Source organism: Castanea sativa, chromosome 10, assembly GCF_040712315.1.
Source record: "Castanea sativa cultivar Marrone di Chiusa Pesio chromosome 10, ASM4071231v1".
Taxonomy (NCBI): domain Eukaryota; kingdom Viridiplantae; phylum Streptophyta; class Magnoliopsida; order Fagales; family Fagaceae; genus Castanea; species Castanea sativa.
Genome location: NC_134022.1, coordinates 5,428,258 through 5,446,542, shown reverse-complemented (window position 1 = coordinate 5,446,542; position 18,285 = coordinate 5,428,258). Strand labels below are relative to the sequence as shown.

At 37.2% G+C, this 18,285-nt stretch overlaps 1 protein-coding gene across 1 annotated transcript; it reads left to right on the top strand.

The window, feature by feature from the left end:
* Positions 1–4,868: 4,868 nt before the first annotated feature.
* Positions 4,869–9,647, top strand: LOC142614217 (DNA-directed RNA polymerases IV and V subunit 4-like). The gene is made up of 9 exons (XM_075786781.1): positions 4,869–4,969; positions 5,090–5,158; positions 5,306–5,417; positions 5,669–5,780; positions 5,860–5,937; positions 6,093–6,126; positions 6,201–6,269; positions 8,069–8,184; positions 9,391–9,647. The coding sequence occupies exons 2-9, from the start codon at positions 5,138–5,140 to the stop codon at positions 9,392–9,394; spliced, it is 546 nt and encodes a 181-aa protein (XP_075642896.1). The 5' UTR covers positions 4,869–4,969; positions 5,090–5,137; the 3' UTR covers positions 9,395–9,647.
* The last annotated feature ends 8,638 nt before the right edge of the window (positions 9,648–18,285 follow it).

Here is an 18,285-nt window from a genome sequence, read left to right as displayed (position 1 = left end):
AGGTAGGGGCCGTGGTCGGCGTGCAACAACCCCTCGGGTTGTAACTAGTCCCGAGGTACCTGCACCCATCCCACACGCATCTCCTCCACCTGAGGTTCCTCCACCCATCCCAGATGCATCTCCTCAACCTGAGGTCCCTTCACCCATCCCACCTTTGCAACCCAGTTTTGATCTTGGTTTTGATTTTCATATGACCCCTCCTACGCACCCTGAGACACCCTCATACCCACCCACCAGCTCCAATGCACCCACTTTGCCCATGACAATGATCCCCACTCCTAGCTATACAGAGCATCATTACCCACCTACCTCATCCTCATCCGACCCTTTAGGACCTCCGGTTGGGATTGACACTGATGTACCGGACGAGCATCCCCCTCAACAGCCCTCACCCCCACGAGGTAGACCACAACGTACTAGAAGAGCACCCACTTGTAGGACTGGTGGACACAAAATAGGACACAAAGGCAGCTTTATAGTATGATAACATTACCAACAATGTAATGATATATCTTGTGGTTCACTTTATTCTTATCATTACACCGAATATTGATTGTATCCATCTAATGTCTTTGCAGCACGATGATGAGCCTAAGGATGATGCCCCACAGCCTCCTCCCCCCGCGCCCAAACATTACATAAGGGTTAAAAAACGCAAAATTGGCGAATCTTGAAAAAGAAGCAATACCTGAAATGTGGTGGATGTGGATGTGGATAATGTGAGGCAATGAGTTACAGTAAAATTAATTCCAAGCTTGGCTGCTTTTTAATTCATTTTTGCCACATGCTTTTTAGGAATTTTTTGATTTCTTTACTTGTTGAATTGTTTGTGATAGTGCTTCTAAATCATGTCTGTTTGCTTTTAAGGATGGAATTTATTTTCATACTGATAAGTGGAATTTGATATTATTTCTAGAGTGCAGAAGTGATACCCACAGTAGAAGGTTTTGTTGTTGTCGGCACAGAGAGTATTCCTCCATCGTCTGTCATTAAGCAACTGGCTGTAGCTGTTGAGTAAGTTTTTGTTGTTCAAATTTTTTGCCTTTATTTTTTTTGCTGTTAACTTTGGCTTTCCCTTTTGTGGAGGAAGAAAATACATTTCTCAATTCGAAACAACCCCCCCCCCCCCGCACCCCTCCGCTCTGCGGGCACATGCAGTGCATGCATTGCTATAATCTTTAGTTACCACAATATGAGATTTCATTTCTTTGTTCCCGGTGTATTTAACTTGCTTCCCTACAACCTTTGCGCATCTTGCCCAGGGCTGGAAAGAAGTTGAAGTCATTGAAAGACTGTCTGGCATCATCTGCAAGTTCTTCACCTGTCAGGGAGAGGCCTGGCCTCAGTCTCTCTGCAGTCAAGTCGTTAGTGCTTCGTGAAAAGGAGGAGAAGCTTACATTTGATTATGGTGATAATGAGAAAGTTCTGTCTTTGGTTAATTCACTGTTTGATGCAGGTATGTGCACTTTTTTTGTGACCTGGTTGCAGAATCTTCCTGTTGGATGAACTTTTTATCTTTTATTTTTATGCATTCTCCTGTGATGATCTTTCACTTCTGTTGTAATATATGCAAGATATTTGCAGAGGGAAATTTTCTCAGAAGGAAGATCAGCTATGATTCAGAGGCAACCATAGTAACATCTTTTCCAAGGGATATTCATGGTGCTCCTGCTGAAAGTCTTGTTGTTAAGCTAGCTGAAGTCATTGGAAGCTTCAAAACCCTGCGGAAAATGGTGCTGTTTTGGAGCAGGGTAGTTGTGGAAGTAAGTCAATTTCATAGAACTTGAATTTTATGGTCTTTTCAAAATGGTTTCTATTTAAGAATAAATATTATACATGCTTTACAAGTCATTGGGATCTGGTTTTTTGAGTCTTTTCTTCGAGGTATACGAAATGCGTTTGTGAAAAGATATGTTGTCAATGCAGTGAAATTTGTCATCTTAAATTAAAATTCATCCATCATCTTTGGAAAGGAAAAAAAAAAAAAAAACTGCACATGTTCTAGTGATATTTACAATGTTAATGATCACTTTCAGTACATATTGGTGCACATTTCTCCTGTTAAGTAATATTCTTATTCTGTTTTCACCTAGAGCATAGTTTTTGTTATAATATCACTAGTTTTTGAGATAGCAATATAGTGTCGCTTTGATACATTGGAATAGGATGCATTAATGCTTCTTTATCATTAATCTTCAGATAACATATGTTCTGAATTCTATTGCATATGTAGCTGAGAAGAGTTTGGTCTGAAGGGCAATATGTGGCTGGGATTCCTATGGATGAGATTCTGAATCTAAATTCCTATCTATTGTATCAGCAGTTGCAAGTTATTAATTGTTGTGTTTCCCGGAAAAGGCATCAGGCTATTGCCACTGAATCATTAGACTCTGTCATGAGGGAGGTCACTACAGATGCTGCAGAATCAGCTTCTTCTGAAGACATGCTTCCTTCAAGCCCTATTTTGTATGCTAGAATAAGCACCGGAGAGCTTGTTCTTCGACTAGGTGCTGATTGTCCATGCAGTAATCTTACAATGTTGGAAACTGGTGAACCTGTGTACTCCCCAATGACCCAGGTTTGGTTAATAATTTATGCTAAACAATAACTCCCGTTGTATTCTCCTGTAATTGAGATCTTTATGTACTGATAAATGTAGGAAGCACCTTTGCTTACAGAAGATCTTATCAAAGAAACTGAGGAATTTGTGCTTCGAACAGGCAGGTTAGTATACTAATAATTTCATCTAACTCATTCAGTTGTATTCATGTTTTGAGCCTTTTGCTATTGAATTATTGTTTAAATGGTCCTTATATGTACCCTTTAGGTATGTAGCCTTTGTGAATGTAATCTGTTAAATACAAGTATCATCTCTGTGCCTTTCATATGCTTGACCTGCATTCATTCATTCATTCCACCTCACCCCATTATCCCCTGAGCCAGGGCCTTGGGGCCATATTCTTTATGTTCAGTGGACCTTAAAATAGCTTGATTCATTCTTCATTTGAGGAAGCCATGCAAACATGTTTTCCTTCATCTCTGCTGGCAGTATTTGATTGTTGTTTTCAAATTCAACCTGTCACAGGATTAAGGCAGCTAATATTTTTTTAATTAGAAAAAGGCTTACTGTCTGCACACACGTAAATGTGTGTATAGGTCTCCAAGCTTTCTCATTGTGATACAAACGTTTAAAAAATGTTATTTTAACTGCAGAAGTGAAATACATAAATGTGGCTGAAGAGAAGTCAATTTATGCATATCATTATCATTTATATCATAATATCATTTACGTATCAAAAAATATATATATACATTATTAATTCTCGGTGGCACTCCTATAAGATGCTGTATATTTAATAAAGGCTAGTCATATATGGACAGTTTGTTTTGGTAATGAGCTCTAGCTTAAAGGACATTTCGAAGCTGGTGGCTTGGTTTGCAACTCTCCAGCAAAAGCAAGTAAAGGTAGTTGGAGACATATGGAAATATATACCAATATAAGCCATAAATGAGTGAACAAATGAATGAATAAAGAATTGATAGAAAAATTTTCAGTGTGATCTTTCTATGGCTACAATGAATTTTTTCCCCAAATGTAAATTTCATGCTTCAATACAATAATAATTTTTACTTTCTATTATGATTGGTTTTTCTTTTCAAACACTTTTAGATCATGTCTCTGTTAGGTTTGATTTTACCTTTGAAACAAAAAACAAAAGAAGTCCATAAATGGGGACTAAGCCCATTTTTTTTATCATTGGCAGAGGCCCTGCCCTTGGGACCTTACTCTATAAAGCAGCAGCCTATCATATGGCTACTACTTTTTTGTTATTGGAACCTCAAAAATATTTTTTCCATTACGTAACATAAGTTACATATATGATCTACATAGGCACAAGCTTTCATACTCCTTATGATTATTTTTGCACCAATGCTTCTAAGAGCAAAAATCGATGTATATATGATTACACATTAGCTGTAGCCTAAAGAGCGTAATCCAAATTTTCCCTTGCACTAGTTAATTCCAGTCAGTTTTATAACTGCCAAAATAGGAAATCAGATATGTCAATCTACTGTTAGATGTTATGAAAAAAATTTGCAGTTCAAATTATTTTTTTAGGAGAAAGAACTTATTTGCTTGTGACACATTTTCTATTCTAGATGTTCAGGTGGTTGGAGAATATTAGTCATATTGGATTGTCCTTTTTTTTTTTTTGGGCCATCACATGATAGGGGGTGTGAAAGAGATAAGTTCCACATTTTGAGTTTGGTATGGTCTTGGTTGTGAAATTATGTACTAGTTAGGCTTCTCCACATACTCGCTTAAGCTTTTGGGCAAGAAGCTTTAACAAGTCTCAAACTTATTAGTAAATAATATGGGACAACAAAGTATTACTCATAGTTTTACTATTGAACAGGTTCTGCTGCAGGCTGGGGCCGGCAAGCTGATTCTGGTGTGGTTAAGGTAAGAGCAAGTAAGCTAAAGAAACATAGTCAATCTAACGTGTCAGGCTAAATTGGACCGTTCAAATGTCCATTGGACTGTTCAAATGTTTATTATGGTGATTTTTAAAGATGAGATAATTGTGAACTGTCCATTGGACTGATATTTTAGCATGTTGGAGGAAATGGGAGGCCGAATCAATTTTTAGTCTTTGGACATAGAAATGCTTATGATAGTGACTTAACCAAGTAGTTGTGTTATTCCTTTGTTTTCTCTTACTATGTTGGCAAATTGATTATTGTAGAAGATAGCATTGGCAACTCATTGGCAACAAATGTATCTAGCAAAGGCTGGACCTTTGTTTAGAACTTGCAATGTTTTGAATACACACTTCTTCTTTTTTGATGTGTAAATTCATGGGTGTAGCACCCTTGAGATCAAAGGGAAAGGAAGATAAGTTGAAAGGGAAGGATGACAGCTCAACAAAGCCAAAGAGTACAAGGAAAGTTCAGTTCAATTTTGAAGGTTAATGTTTTCTTCTCTTCCTTTAGTGAATATACTTATCTTCTTAATCTTGAATGGTTGGTTGAGGGAAACTTATCCATATTCTTTAATCCTCTCTAATGGGTGGTCTTGCTTTTATAGGTTCACCTGAATATAAAACTAGTTCTTTACCAAAATCTCTAGGGAAGGATGACACTCCGTTTCCAAAAGGTCCAATTTTCTTTATTTATTTATTTTTTGGTTATTGCCTGTTTGTGTTGATTTTACCTTTCTCTGCACAATCTATGATTGATTTCCTCTTTTGTTGATTTCCCTTGAATGAGCTTCTCTTTTTCTTGTTCTTTTTATTTTTTAAAGAAATTTTCAAGCTATTCAGGCAAAGGAGGGGGAAAAGGAGACAAAATTGCTAATGGTAGAAGGAGCACAGTCTCTAAAGAACCACAACCACTGGAGCTTAAAGTCGAGCAGGGTGGGTACTTGGAAGTATGCTTTTGGTTTAAAGGCATTATATTTATTATTTTATTGAGATGAGGAAAAATTTGGCCTCTTTATGTGTTTGAATGTTTTACTTGTTAATACTGTACATTTTATGGTTGTATACCATGGATTTTTTTTCCTTTGTGCAAAGAGAACTTATTTCTAGACTTATCTCTTAAGCGGGGGATGTCCTTTGAATTTTGTTAACTCCATGTTGTCACTTATCTATGGTGGCATATGCAGATCTACCAGAGAATGTCAAATGCATGATGGATTGTGAAGCATTAGATATTTTACAAGGAATCCAGGATCAGCTGCCCATATTATCAAAAGATCCAGAATTTAGACTCCCTGTGTGAGGGACAAATTTTATGATTTTTTTATTGAATAGAAATTTAATACATTAAGTGTTATAACATGTCGTTTGTTTCCAGACCATTTGACAAGGGACTGCAGTATGCCAAAAGGGGCGTCCATTATGCAAATCCCCACGCTGTTAGACAAGTTCTTGAGTATCCTTGAACTTCATTTTAAGCAATTTTTTTTTTCAATAATTTTTTTCGTTCTTTAGGATTGCTTTGTGCGTGTGTGTGTTGACCGATCACTGCTTCCTTTGTGGCATTTATTTATATCACCCATCAGCTGTTGATTTCTTAACCAGAAGAAGGGATCTCACAAAATATGGTGTCTCCAATAGTGAGGTTTAAATCTCAACTTTAGTCACTTAAATCTTAAAAGTCTTGCAGCACTCTTATTTTAAGCTTTTGAACTGCAGATATGCGTGATTGCTAATGTTTGTCCAGAGTCTGATGAGGAAGTTTTTTCTCTGCTCCCATCCTTGAAGGTACGAGATGCATGGGTTTGTGATTGCCTGTCATGCTGGTGTTGCTTACTATTTTATTTCTAGTTCTATGCTTGGGAAAGGTTGTTTATGTTTGATAAGTAAAAAAGTAGAAAATAGGCAAAAATCATGCTCACTCTATATAACTGCAGAGGTAAAGATGATATCTTTTGAGCCACTGATATTTTGCAAATAAGTATGAATAAGCCAAATTGGTGCTCAGTATTAATGACCATAGATGCGGAACTGATGCTTGTTGTGCCACCCATTATTTTAAATGTGAAGGCATAAGACAAAATGTCAATATTTCCTAACTTTGGGGCTTAATATTCATGCCATTCCCTTAATCCCTTTTGAATGACTAATGAGTGAAAATTTTCAGTTGATATGTTGTTGTCATAATATAAATGTGTGTTACGCTTTTCAGCAACTTACGATTCAATTGTTAGTTCCCTAGGGAAGCATCTGGTATTGCAATTGAAACACTTACTGGATTTCTACGGCTATGCTGTTTACTCTCTATTTATTTTTATTTTTTTTTAATTTTTATAAAGCTTCTTTGGGGCTTTTTCATTTTTGGGGTGGGGAGGAGCTATAGACCCAATTTATAGTGCTACATTCAGGTCTTGCTTTTCCTCCAGGTAAGGAGTTATTATTGGTGGCACTTTCCAATTGATCAGTTTGAAGATCCTTTGTGCAAGTATGTGAAAATTTCTCTATAAATCTGGAATTGACTAAATTATGGAAAACCAAATATATGTGACTGTTTATCTTGTAATATTTGTTTTGGCCATTTTATGTTGTACGTAAACATGTCATACTAATTTCTCAGTGTTATATTTTTGTTTAGCTGTGTTACTACTTTCTTACAGTTCTTATGTAATTCTTTAGAAGATTAAATTCAATAAGGATGTGACGTTAAAGACCCTGTTTACACCCTCCAATAAAATATTGACACTGTCAGATTTTTAAATTGAAAGCATAGTGACTAGTACATATGATAACAACCCATTAAAAGCTAATATAATCAAATATTTATTAAGAAAACAAACAAACCGATAAAAAAAGATTTCTGTCGTCTGAAGACTCTGAACACAATGAGAAGCTGCTGGATCAATGTTGGTGTTGTTGGTGTTGTCTGAATTTCATTCAACAGAAAATACCTTTTGATGATTCCATAACAATCTGCAAACATTTGTTTCAATTGCCATCTCCCTTCTCCGAACCCGACCACTGTAAACTCCATTTTTCTCATCCTCATAAGCCTTGTCAGAGTCAGAATCATACTGTTCCTCCCTGCTCCCACAATGGATGTCAAAATATATTGGTCCAAGATACAGTGAACTCTCTTATTTGTATGCTTAATAGGGACATTTCCCAGACAGAGAGGTCAGATAGTGAAGATGTCAGTGGATTGGTCGAAGAATGGCCTTCTAAGAAAGACATAGGCCATATGTTTGAGTTTATAGCATGTTATGTTGCATGTGAAAGAGCTAATGTCTCAAAAAGTGTCCTGAGTCAGATTTTAGAATACTTGACATCACAAAATAATTTTCCAACTAGTGTTTCCTCTCATCACATAACTTCAACAAGAAGGGAGAAGCAAGTGCTTGCCCTTCTAGAAGTAGTGCCTGAGATTGACTGGAATGCTTCTTATGTATTAGGCCTATGTGAGAAAGCACAATTTTACCAGGTACATTTAAATATATTTCTTATGATGTTTACCTGGGAATCATATTGTTGCAATCTAGAAATCCTCTGTTTTTCTTAGCTGTAATATTAGTTCTGTTGTAATTTTATAGGTTTGTGGCTTCATTCATACTATTAGACATGAGTACCTTGCTGCTTTGGATAGGTACATGAAGGATGTCGATGAACCCATTCATGCTTTCTCCTTTATCAACAAAACATTTTCCAAGTGAGTAAGGTGTTCTTTAAACTTTCACAGGGTGTAGAATGATCCCTATTCCCCTTTTAGCTTAGCATATCTAGATTTCTTCCTATTTCATTGCCCTTTTTTCTATTTGTTCCTTCTGGCTTCTATGTACTGGTTGATGAGACTTACTATTCCCCTTTCACAGGGTTTATGCAAGTTCCTTCTGACACTTCATTCTCACACAAATGTGAGTGGAGGGTGAGGTTGAGGGTTTAGAAGTAACTCACTGGTTGTGTAAGTGTAACTTTCAATCATTAGGAAAAAAAATTTTAGTTGACTTTGGATTTAATGAGGTGGCAAACGACCAATACGTCCCCTACTGGACCAAGTTAATTGTCGAGGACATTTGCTGACTTGCAATAGAATGCCTAGTAATTCTTAATTCTGTGAGTTGATAAATGTATGGGACTTCTGGGTACTGTGACTAATGAACCTAGATGCCTATCATGTTTTTATTTTTATTTTTTGGGGGGTGGGGGGGTTAGAACTAGCTACCTTCTTGTGGTACAATAGTTAGGTGTGTTGATGTGTGCTTCTACTTGAATGTAAAATATATAGGGAGGGTTTTGGAAAATGATCTTCTAAAAATGGTCCATAAATTGTATATTCTGAGTTTTGTCCTCCATAGACAGGTTATAATTCTTTGCTGTCATTTTTCTCCTTAAGTTGTCTGTTTTACACATGAACAATCACATCCCCTTGTGCACTTGAAGTTCAATAATCTTGGTATATATCCACTTGTATATTTTATATGTATTTGTGACCATATTGTATGGTTTAATGAGGGGTTACACCTAATTGTAGAAAAGTCTACGATTATATGGTTTGTGGTTTGAAATTTTGTTCAATTGCTGATCTCACTTTTTTTTTAGTTTGCTTAAAACAAGTGAGGGAAAGGGGGATTCAAATCTAGGTTCTCCTCGTAAAAGAGACCGAGCATATTCATTGAGCCACAAAGCTCTTGGTTGATAATCTCACTTTTGACAATAGTTGTTGAAAGCTTCCAATGTTTTTTGTTTGTGTGTGTGTGTGTCAGTGCATGTAGTTTAAGAAAAGATAAGTTAGAGTTTGTAGTGAAAGAATTTGTTGATGTGTATATTTTGATATCAATTATGTTTGTTACCTGCAAAGAGAGTCATTTGGTTTCATTGATTCTGACTTTGTTGGATAACTTGTTTCATCATGCAGATAAAGCTAGTACCTTTTGACATTCCAGTGTAATAGTTGGTTTCATGAAGGCTGAGCAGTGAAAATAGAGGTGACAAATTCCAAGATGGAGAAAAAAATAACTTCAGCAAAGCTGTCTGATAGGAAAGGTGCTCTTGATTTGGCCTCATGGATGTTTAATGTAGTCACATCTGTCGGAATAATACTTGTCAACAAAGCCTTGATGGCTAAATATGGCTTTAGCTTTGGCAGGTTGCCTCTCTCTCTCTCTCTCTCTCTCTCTCTCTCTCTCTCTCTCTCTCTCTCTCTCTCTCTTAATATCATATTCAAACATTCAATTTGATTAATTTTTCTCCTTTGCATTACTTACATAATATATGTCATGCTTTATGCTTTAATATATCTATGATTTTGATATGATCAGTCATGTTGTGTAGTCTGTTTTCTCTTTAATCTTGTTAAAAAGGGACAAAAGGTGGAGAATTCTTTTTATTGTTCTTATATTGTTTGTGGATTTGGGTCCAAGTTTTTGAAAAACCAAGTTCATTTTTCCAATGGCTTCACTGTAGATTAAATCTTCAAGGTGATGCCTTGAAATACTCCAAAGGTTCAAAATTAAATTTCCATGATGACATCAATGAGTTATCTGCGGGGTGTTTGGGTTATAGAGACTAGTTACAAAGATTTTATTTTTTACTTTTATAATTTGTAAACTCCTTATATAGTATAAATTGCCTTAACTGGCATGCAGTGGTTTTTCTTTTGGAGATGTTTTTTCTACTTTATCATTTGGTCCATTGCCAATTTGTGGTTAATAATCACAATCTTGCGGAAGACAAAATTGAGATAAATTGATAATTAATCAATAATTTCGGTGGATTTTCAACTAAAGGATCCAAAAAGATTTCAACCATGAATTTAAAATATGGGATAAATATTTCCACCAATCATTTCAAATCAATTGTTGTCAAATAGGGAAGTTTATTGATATGCTAAGGTTAAAATTTGTATCTTATTATAAAATAAATCATCTCTCTAAAATTTAAAATATACTATTTTCTGAGAAATATAATAATTGTATGAATGAGATATTTCCTAAAATAAATCATAAGCTTTATTCTAATATTACAACTCACAACCAAATTAATGAATAAATTTAATTATTTCATTATAAAACATTTATTCACAGTAATTAAAGTTGAGTCCGGTTAATGTGTATTCTTAGGACACAGGTTAACCCATTTATTTTTGAAAAAATTTTCTCGATAATTGAAAAAGCTGTCAAAACTTTTTCAATTTGTCAAATTTTTTTTCTTCTAAAATTGATAAATTATTGTATGTTTAAGGCATACATTAACAAAATCTATAATATATTCAGTGTACCAGTTTAGATCGCATTGTCTCTTGAAAGTCGAGTACAATACGTAGGTAGATAAAATTAATTAATTACAAGAAAAAGAAAAAAAAAAAGAAACAAAAGCAGAGAGTTAAGGCGTGACGTGTAGGAAATTATTTGATTTGAGAAAAAAAGCTCGGTGGTTTAGTTGTTTCAAATGTTAGATCTGTTCAGTGGGGCTCATGGAACCTTTGGAAGTGGAATGCCAAAGGATGATCAGAGTCTTTGATGACAATGGAGATGGACGAATTGATTTCAAAGAATTTGTCAAACTTGTGGAGCACAGCTTCTGCTAAATGACACTCCCAAGTCCCAACTCTCAAGCCCTCTTCTTCTCGCATTAACGGTGAATCCCACCGTAAATTTAAATAATGACATTCAGTATTACGTTAGAAAAGCGAGTTTTACTCACGGAATATTGAGTTTAGACCAAAATTTTCACCAAGCACTTATAATTCTTGCAAACACTAATACAACTACACCTTTTCATAACATACCAACAACGAACAACAGGGAAAAAATGAGCAAGTGATTTCCTATAAACTTAGCCAAAAGTAACGAACAATTCATCTTTAGATTTGCAAAAGGTGCACGTACAATAGGATCATTTGCCCTCACGATCAACAACATTTTGTATTGCACAAAACGTGTAGACATCAACAACAACGTTGAATGTTCGTAGGTAGAAATTTTTTGAAGTCATCATTGCTTGAATCTGAGAAGTCTGAAATGTCACTTTCATCATCTAACGCAGTAATTTCATTAATAGACTTCATGGCTCGCTCTTGTGCCTTCCCCTTTAGATGCTTCCTAGCTTTTTGGACTGCATGAAAACGGTCTAGCCGCCTTTGCATTTGATTGTTCTCTTGTTCAAGGCGAGCAAGTATGTTGGCAGGCTCATCTCTAGGTAACTCGGCTGAGAGTGCCTTAGGAACTCGTAACCCGTGCCATCGACAATACACCTCCAACTCACACCTCTTCTCGTATAGGGTTGACCATGGTGGTTCTGCTACGATGAACTCCATTGCGGTGGTATCTGTACTTAGTTTTGTAGGTTTGCCGACCATGATGTGGCCAACGCTTCCAAGACTCTCGTACGTGTATATTGGCATATTAATGAAATCTCTCTTCTTTCCAACCCATTTCCCTCCATAGTGGTCTGTGTATGTTTGTAGTTGTTGATTTGCTTGAACTTGTGATAATTCATTTGTTGAAGTAGATTGAAACTTGTTTCTATGTGTATGAGATGATGTTGAGGCGTTGCGACTCATAGCTTACTCAACCTACAAAGTTAGTGGTGTAGGAATAAGAAAAGAATTGTGGTACATTTATAACCTCATTCCACTGTGTATTCAATAATAAAATTTAACATATTCAGGCTTGTCATGTCAATACAGCCTGGAAAACCACGATACGAATTTTTTGTTCAAATGTTCCCAATGTCACAGTGAGATTCTCTTGTTCTGGGCAGTAGTTGCAGTGTACTACCATGACTATTCAGCTGAACAGTATTCATGTGAAGAGTATTTAGCATGCTTGTGTTTCATCTGACATGAACTTGACAAGACAATACGGAGTTGTGTTAAATGCATCATTCATTTTTCAGGGGTCTTCTGCATCCTTGAAAACAGTGCATTGCAAAAGGATGCAGATCTGTGTATTGACGTGACTGTGAATGATATGACTAGATAGGGTTCAACAGTGCCGAGCTATTGCGAACATCAATGTAGAAATGGTGGACAGCTAACCCCTAAACTCAAGAATTTGTTTTAATAAATTTAGATTTCGAATAAGGGCTCTCAACCTCAGCCTGTTGTTTCCAATTATATATGTAAGTGCACAAAGATGGATCGAACTGACCAAAATGGACCAAAGTGATCTGAATGGACCAAATCAGACCAACTAGAACCGAATGACTGAATAAGACCAAAGTAGACCAAATAGGACCAAAGAAGATTTCAAGGACCGAATTGAGACCAAATTAAAATGAATGGACCGAATTAGACGTATTGGACCAGAGGAAACATGCTGTACAAAACTCGAGTATTAAAGACTCGAAATTGCCTAGAAACTCGAGTTTCTAAAACTCGATTTTTACTGGGCAAATTTTTTTTCCCCAGCACAAGCATGCTCTGTTTCAGGCAGAAAGGCATGCCCTGTTCCAAAAAAATTTGCCCAGTGGAACTCGAGTCTCTAAAACTCAATTTTCACTGGGCAAATTTTTTTTTTTCCCCAGCACAAGCATGCTTTGTTTCAGACAGAGAGGCATGCCCTGTTTTAAAAAAAATTGCCCAGTAGAACTCGAGTCTCTAAAACTTAATTTTCACTGGGCAATTTTTTTTTTTCCCCAGCACAAGCATGCTTTGTTTCAGGCAGAGAGGCATGCCCTGTTTTAGCAATATTGCCCAGTGGAACTCGAGTTTACAAAACTCGATTTTCACTGGGCAAATTTTTTTTCCCCAGTAGAAGCATGCTCTGTTTCAGGCAGAGAGCAATGCTCTGTCCCCCCCCCCCCCCAAAACATGCAGCAAACCAAAAATTGAAATGTGTGCACACAGCTGCTGGGAAACATAGATAGAGAAGCTAAAAACGTAATCTACAAATACTCATTGAGAGGTAGACAAGTTGAGAATGTAAATGCACTTAAATTACATCAAAAGGCGTTCTCATTAGGCACCAAACTATAGAAATTGTTACGCTCTTTGCATAACCATAGTTTTACAATGTAAATGCACTCAAATCACAACAAAAGTCATTCTCAATATATCACCATTCTAAACATGTCCAACCACGCTTAATTTGCAATTCTAACCATACTACTCAAATCACAATCTTCATAAAGGTGCATTGGATAGAGAATAACAAGTACATTCAACAACAATCAAAAAGTTCACATAGAGCCAATACAACGTAGTCACTTTTCCTAAGATAAGCGGTCCGCATGGAAAAACGCCGTCCATGGAAGGATGCCTGAAAAACATAGAGTATTTACGTTAGGAGACAAGATAGTAAACATTAGGTAAACATCGAATGAACAACAATTATTTAACCGATGCATAACTTTTTGCCATCTACCTACCTAGTGTGGAACATGGCCGCTTGTTGAAGCGCCACGGGACTGCGGACATTTTCTGCGGTTATGCCCGGAAGCATGACACAGTCCACATGTCTGCTTGGGTTGACTCTCTATCAAATCTGTGCCCTCCCTCCGCCATCCCGGTTCTTGATCCTTATTCCTCACTCCATCCATCTCATTCCTTATTCGTGACTTCACCGGTCGACCTTTGGCCCGCAACAATGCCGGATTAGGCAACCACTTTGGCCCCATGGGATCCCTCCATAATGACTGTGACTTAGGAACCATAAATGCATGCTCATAAGTGTTAAGGGCATGGTTCAAACCATAACATGGGTGAATATACGTGGTCGAATCAATATGTAAATAGTCACATACTCTAATTGCATGTGAACACGGGATCCCTATATTTTGCCATTTCCCACAACTGCATGTATTTTCCCGTAACCGAACTTCGTAACTGTGGTTTCCCCCTCCTGCGCTACACGTGTTGAGTTGGGTAACTACTTGAAATATCAGCTCTTCATTGCTAAATGGCTTGAGATAGTGTTTCTCAGATTTACGCTTATTTCCATCCCACGTGGATAAGGCATATTCACTCCATTTCTTACCCTCTGACAACTCATAATGGTATTCTTTGTGCCGGTCGTGGAAATATTGAACAAGTTTGTTCCAAGTGAACTCAACCAACGTGGCAATAGGAAGGCCCCGTGCACCTTTCAGTACACCATTGAAACACTCTGATATATTGGTTGTCATTGCTCCAAAACGTCTCCCACCATCGTATGACTGGGTCCACATATCCACATCCTCGCTCATTAGGTATGTGTGTGGAAGATAATCTTGATTCTTTTCCTTACCATCCCTCCCCGTCACCTTCTTCTTCTTCCTAATGGCCTAAATTTCCACCTGCTTAATGGAGTCCATTATGGTAGCAAATTTAACTACCTGACTAGCATATCCCGCTTTCAATGCCGCTGACTTTAGAGTCGAGTTCTGAAAATGGGTGTTGAAGTTGCTAGCAACATGTCGAAGGCAATATCTATGAAATACCCCTGCATTTCCATCATCCCTTCTAGGCCAGTTTGCAATGGCGTTTTTGATACCGAGATGTCGGTCAGAAATTATGCAAATGCCGTCATCAGGTATCAGGTGGCCAATCGTTTCTTTGAGGCATCGTAAAAACCACCTTCAACTGGACCCTGACTCACAATCCACAACAGCAAAGGCTAGAGGGAATACCTTGTTGTTAGCATCGGTTGCCATTGCGACCAACAACTTTCCCTGATATTTACCATACAGATAGGTCCCATCAATATTGATAACCGGCTTGTAGTATTTGAATCTTGATATGCATGGACCGAAAGACCAAAACACATAATGCAACAATATGGTGTGATCTTCATCGGTGGGTGTGACACGATAGCAAAACTGGGTAGTCGGGTCCTAATCAATAGACGCCATTAGCAACTTTTGCAGCCTTTGGTAAGATTCTTCCCAATCTCCAAACATAAGCGCAATCGCCTTTTGTTTCGCATCCCATACCTTGTAGTAAGAAGGCTTATGGCCATTATATTTCACCTCTATCAGAGATCTGAGATGCTTAATTTTAGTGGTGTGATCCTCACGTAACTTGTTATGGATTTTGCTGCAATAAAATTACAACTCATCATTCTACCATCATTTCGCACCCCAGTCGGTATACACGTGTGAGGACCCACATACACGGTGACCATCCATAGATTTTGGAGCTCGGGCTTCATAACTGCGTAGACATACCACTTGCATGACTCATGCACGCATTTCGCACAAAAATTTTTCCTCGTCGACCTAGTGATCTTAAAGTGTTTGTTTTCCTTGAGGGCACAAATTGTTAATACGCGCTTCACCTCCACTTTACTGGCAAAAGTCAACCCTTTGCACAAATTCATCCCCTCTCTCCAAGTAGACACAAATGGCACCTCAATATGCGAAAGATCAACCATATTTTCCCAAGTATTTGTAGAGAATGACAACGCAAGAGGTGCGTAGGCAAGGATTGTGTTCGTAATGTTTTGGACACTAATAACATTGTCTGTATCAGGTTCAGTACCGTCCAATGTCTCATCATCATCAATGTCCCTCTCAAAGTCCTCAAAGTCCCGAAAGTCCCCTCTGTCAATCATGTCTTCATACTCATCTTTATTGGCAAAATCTTCACTGTTAATGGCAAGATTCTCATCAACATAGTCGTCATCATCATCGTCATCATCATTGTCATCATCATTGTTAACGGCAGTAGTCTCATCAACGTAGTCGTCGTCGTCGTCATCATCATCATCATCATCATCATCACCATCGGCATGAACATTATTATCCTCTACATGTGTAGAATACTCATATTGAGCATCCGGAATCGTAACTTGTAAGCTTGTGGTTGTTTGTTGGATATCCTCTTGCCATCCTGTACGCGGCTCCAACTGTATGTACAACTCAATGTTACTTACTTCAGCTATACTCTCCAACTTGTCAAACATGATCTTTACATGTTTGTCTGTTTCTATCACCATATACTTGTAATTAATACGGTGCTTGAAGATTTCATTTGGCATACGATAAGTAATTTGTATGTTGTGCACATCAGGATTCTTACACAACTCTTCCATGACAAACATCTTCAATTCATCAAGGGTTTTCAACCTATGATCAACTTGGGCATAATAGGTCTTCATACCCGGCCCCTCAAATGGCAATCCCTTGTTTGCATTGGGATTCTCAAGCGGACCACCGTGGTATATGATTATAACAATATCAGGCATTGTGAACCTGTTCAAGTCAAGTCCTATGTTAGTTAAATCACATAGTCGTAAAGTGAGGGAAAAAAGTAATGCAATCTTACCAATGAACATATTCAAGCCAGGTTATAGAGTGCCCATTAATATCTAAAGGCCAAGACGTAAACCTTCTAATCCTAGTGGATGGAGAGACGGAATTATCTATTACTCCATTGTGTGGTGACCTATAATGTCTAAAAGGGTTCTGAAATAACTAGGTGGGTAGAGGAGCATGATTACATACCCATTTCATACCCAAACCAATGATAAATAAAGTCAAAAAAACTTGAAAGATCATGATAAAAATAAAAGCCTACAAATGATGAATAAAATTTTGATAATTACATACCCATTCCCATTCATTACATTCATTCACTACCCATTTCATACCCAAACCAATGATAAATAAAGTCAAAGAAATTTGTAAGATCATGATAAAAATCAAAACCTAGAAATGATGAATAAAATTTTGATAACAAAAACTATACAAATAAATACTCAAAAAATTAACACTAACAAAACAAAGTTCTATAATTCACAATATTGATAAATTAACTAAGTTATGTTAACTATCTACAAAATAAATGGTAAAACTCTTTAACCCACACCCATAGACAACATACCCAACTACAATGACAATCAAATTATGCAAACCATTACCTGAGATATGAATTTGCTGAGAGGGAAGAGCAGTGAGAGTGGACAATGTGGTTTTGTGAGAGTGAGTGGTGTGAGAGAGTTATGGGTGAGCGAGAGTTAGTGAGGGTGAGTGAGTGAGAGTTAGTGAGGTTGAGAGGAGCTCTGTTTTAACATGTGAGAGTCTATGTGAGTGTTAATGCCACGAGCTGTGTTTTAAATATACTGTCCAGAGGAAATCGAGTCTATAAGACTCGAGTTACTCTGCAAAAAACTCGAGTCTTACAGACTCGAGTTCCATGCGTATGACACCGTAATTTAAAAAATAGGATATAGTAAAACTCGAGTTTTATAGACTCAAGTTTTATCTACAGTAAAACGAGTTTTAGAAACTCGAGATCTAGGTGGCATTTTGTCCACCTCAGCAAGTGCAAAGCGCGTATAAAGCGAGTTTCTGAGACTCGAGTTTTTACGTAAATCTCAAGTTTCAAAAACTCGAGTTGTTATTTTGCTTTATAGTTTCAAACCATATCTAACTTACTATATTGATGCCATCCATACCGCTAATCTGCACATTCCCCCGGTTCTTTTGTTTTTAACTTATATATATATGTATAGGGAATAGGGTATTTTGGTATTTTAGCCTATAAACGGGTCGGGTCCGGGTCTGGGTTTGGGCCGGGTATGGATAACGAAGCTAGTTACACACGGTATAAAGACAAAAATCAAAGCAAAAATGCGTAACAAGAGCAAAGTTAAAAAGGAAATTACATGATTAGTACAACGACCAAGCATATGCGCTTCAGTATTCGAACTAGGCATACAAAGACAAGCAAAGCCATTCTTTACAATTAGAAGCCACCTGAGCATGCAATGATATCAATTTAATAAGTATCCGTCTGGATACAAATTATAATTGCTGCATTTGCTTTTTGCGTTTTCTCCTTCTTCTTCTTTTTTCTGTTTCCACTGCAGGGACAAAATGTACAGTGCGC

Excerpts from the sequence above, each read along its gene's own strand:
- LOC142614217 (XM_075786781.1), top strand. The coding sequence starts at position 5,138 with ATGACACTCCGTTTCCAAAAG. Across the intron at positions 5,938-6,092 it reads GCTGTTAGACAAGTTCTTGA|GGATCTCACAAAATATGGTG; the intron begins GTATCCTTGAAC and ends AACCAGAAGAAG. Across the intron at positions 6,270-8,068 it reads CTCTGCTCCCATCCTTGAAG|GTTTGTGGCTTCATTCATAC; the intron begins GTACGAGATGCA and ends GTAATTTTATAG.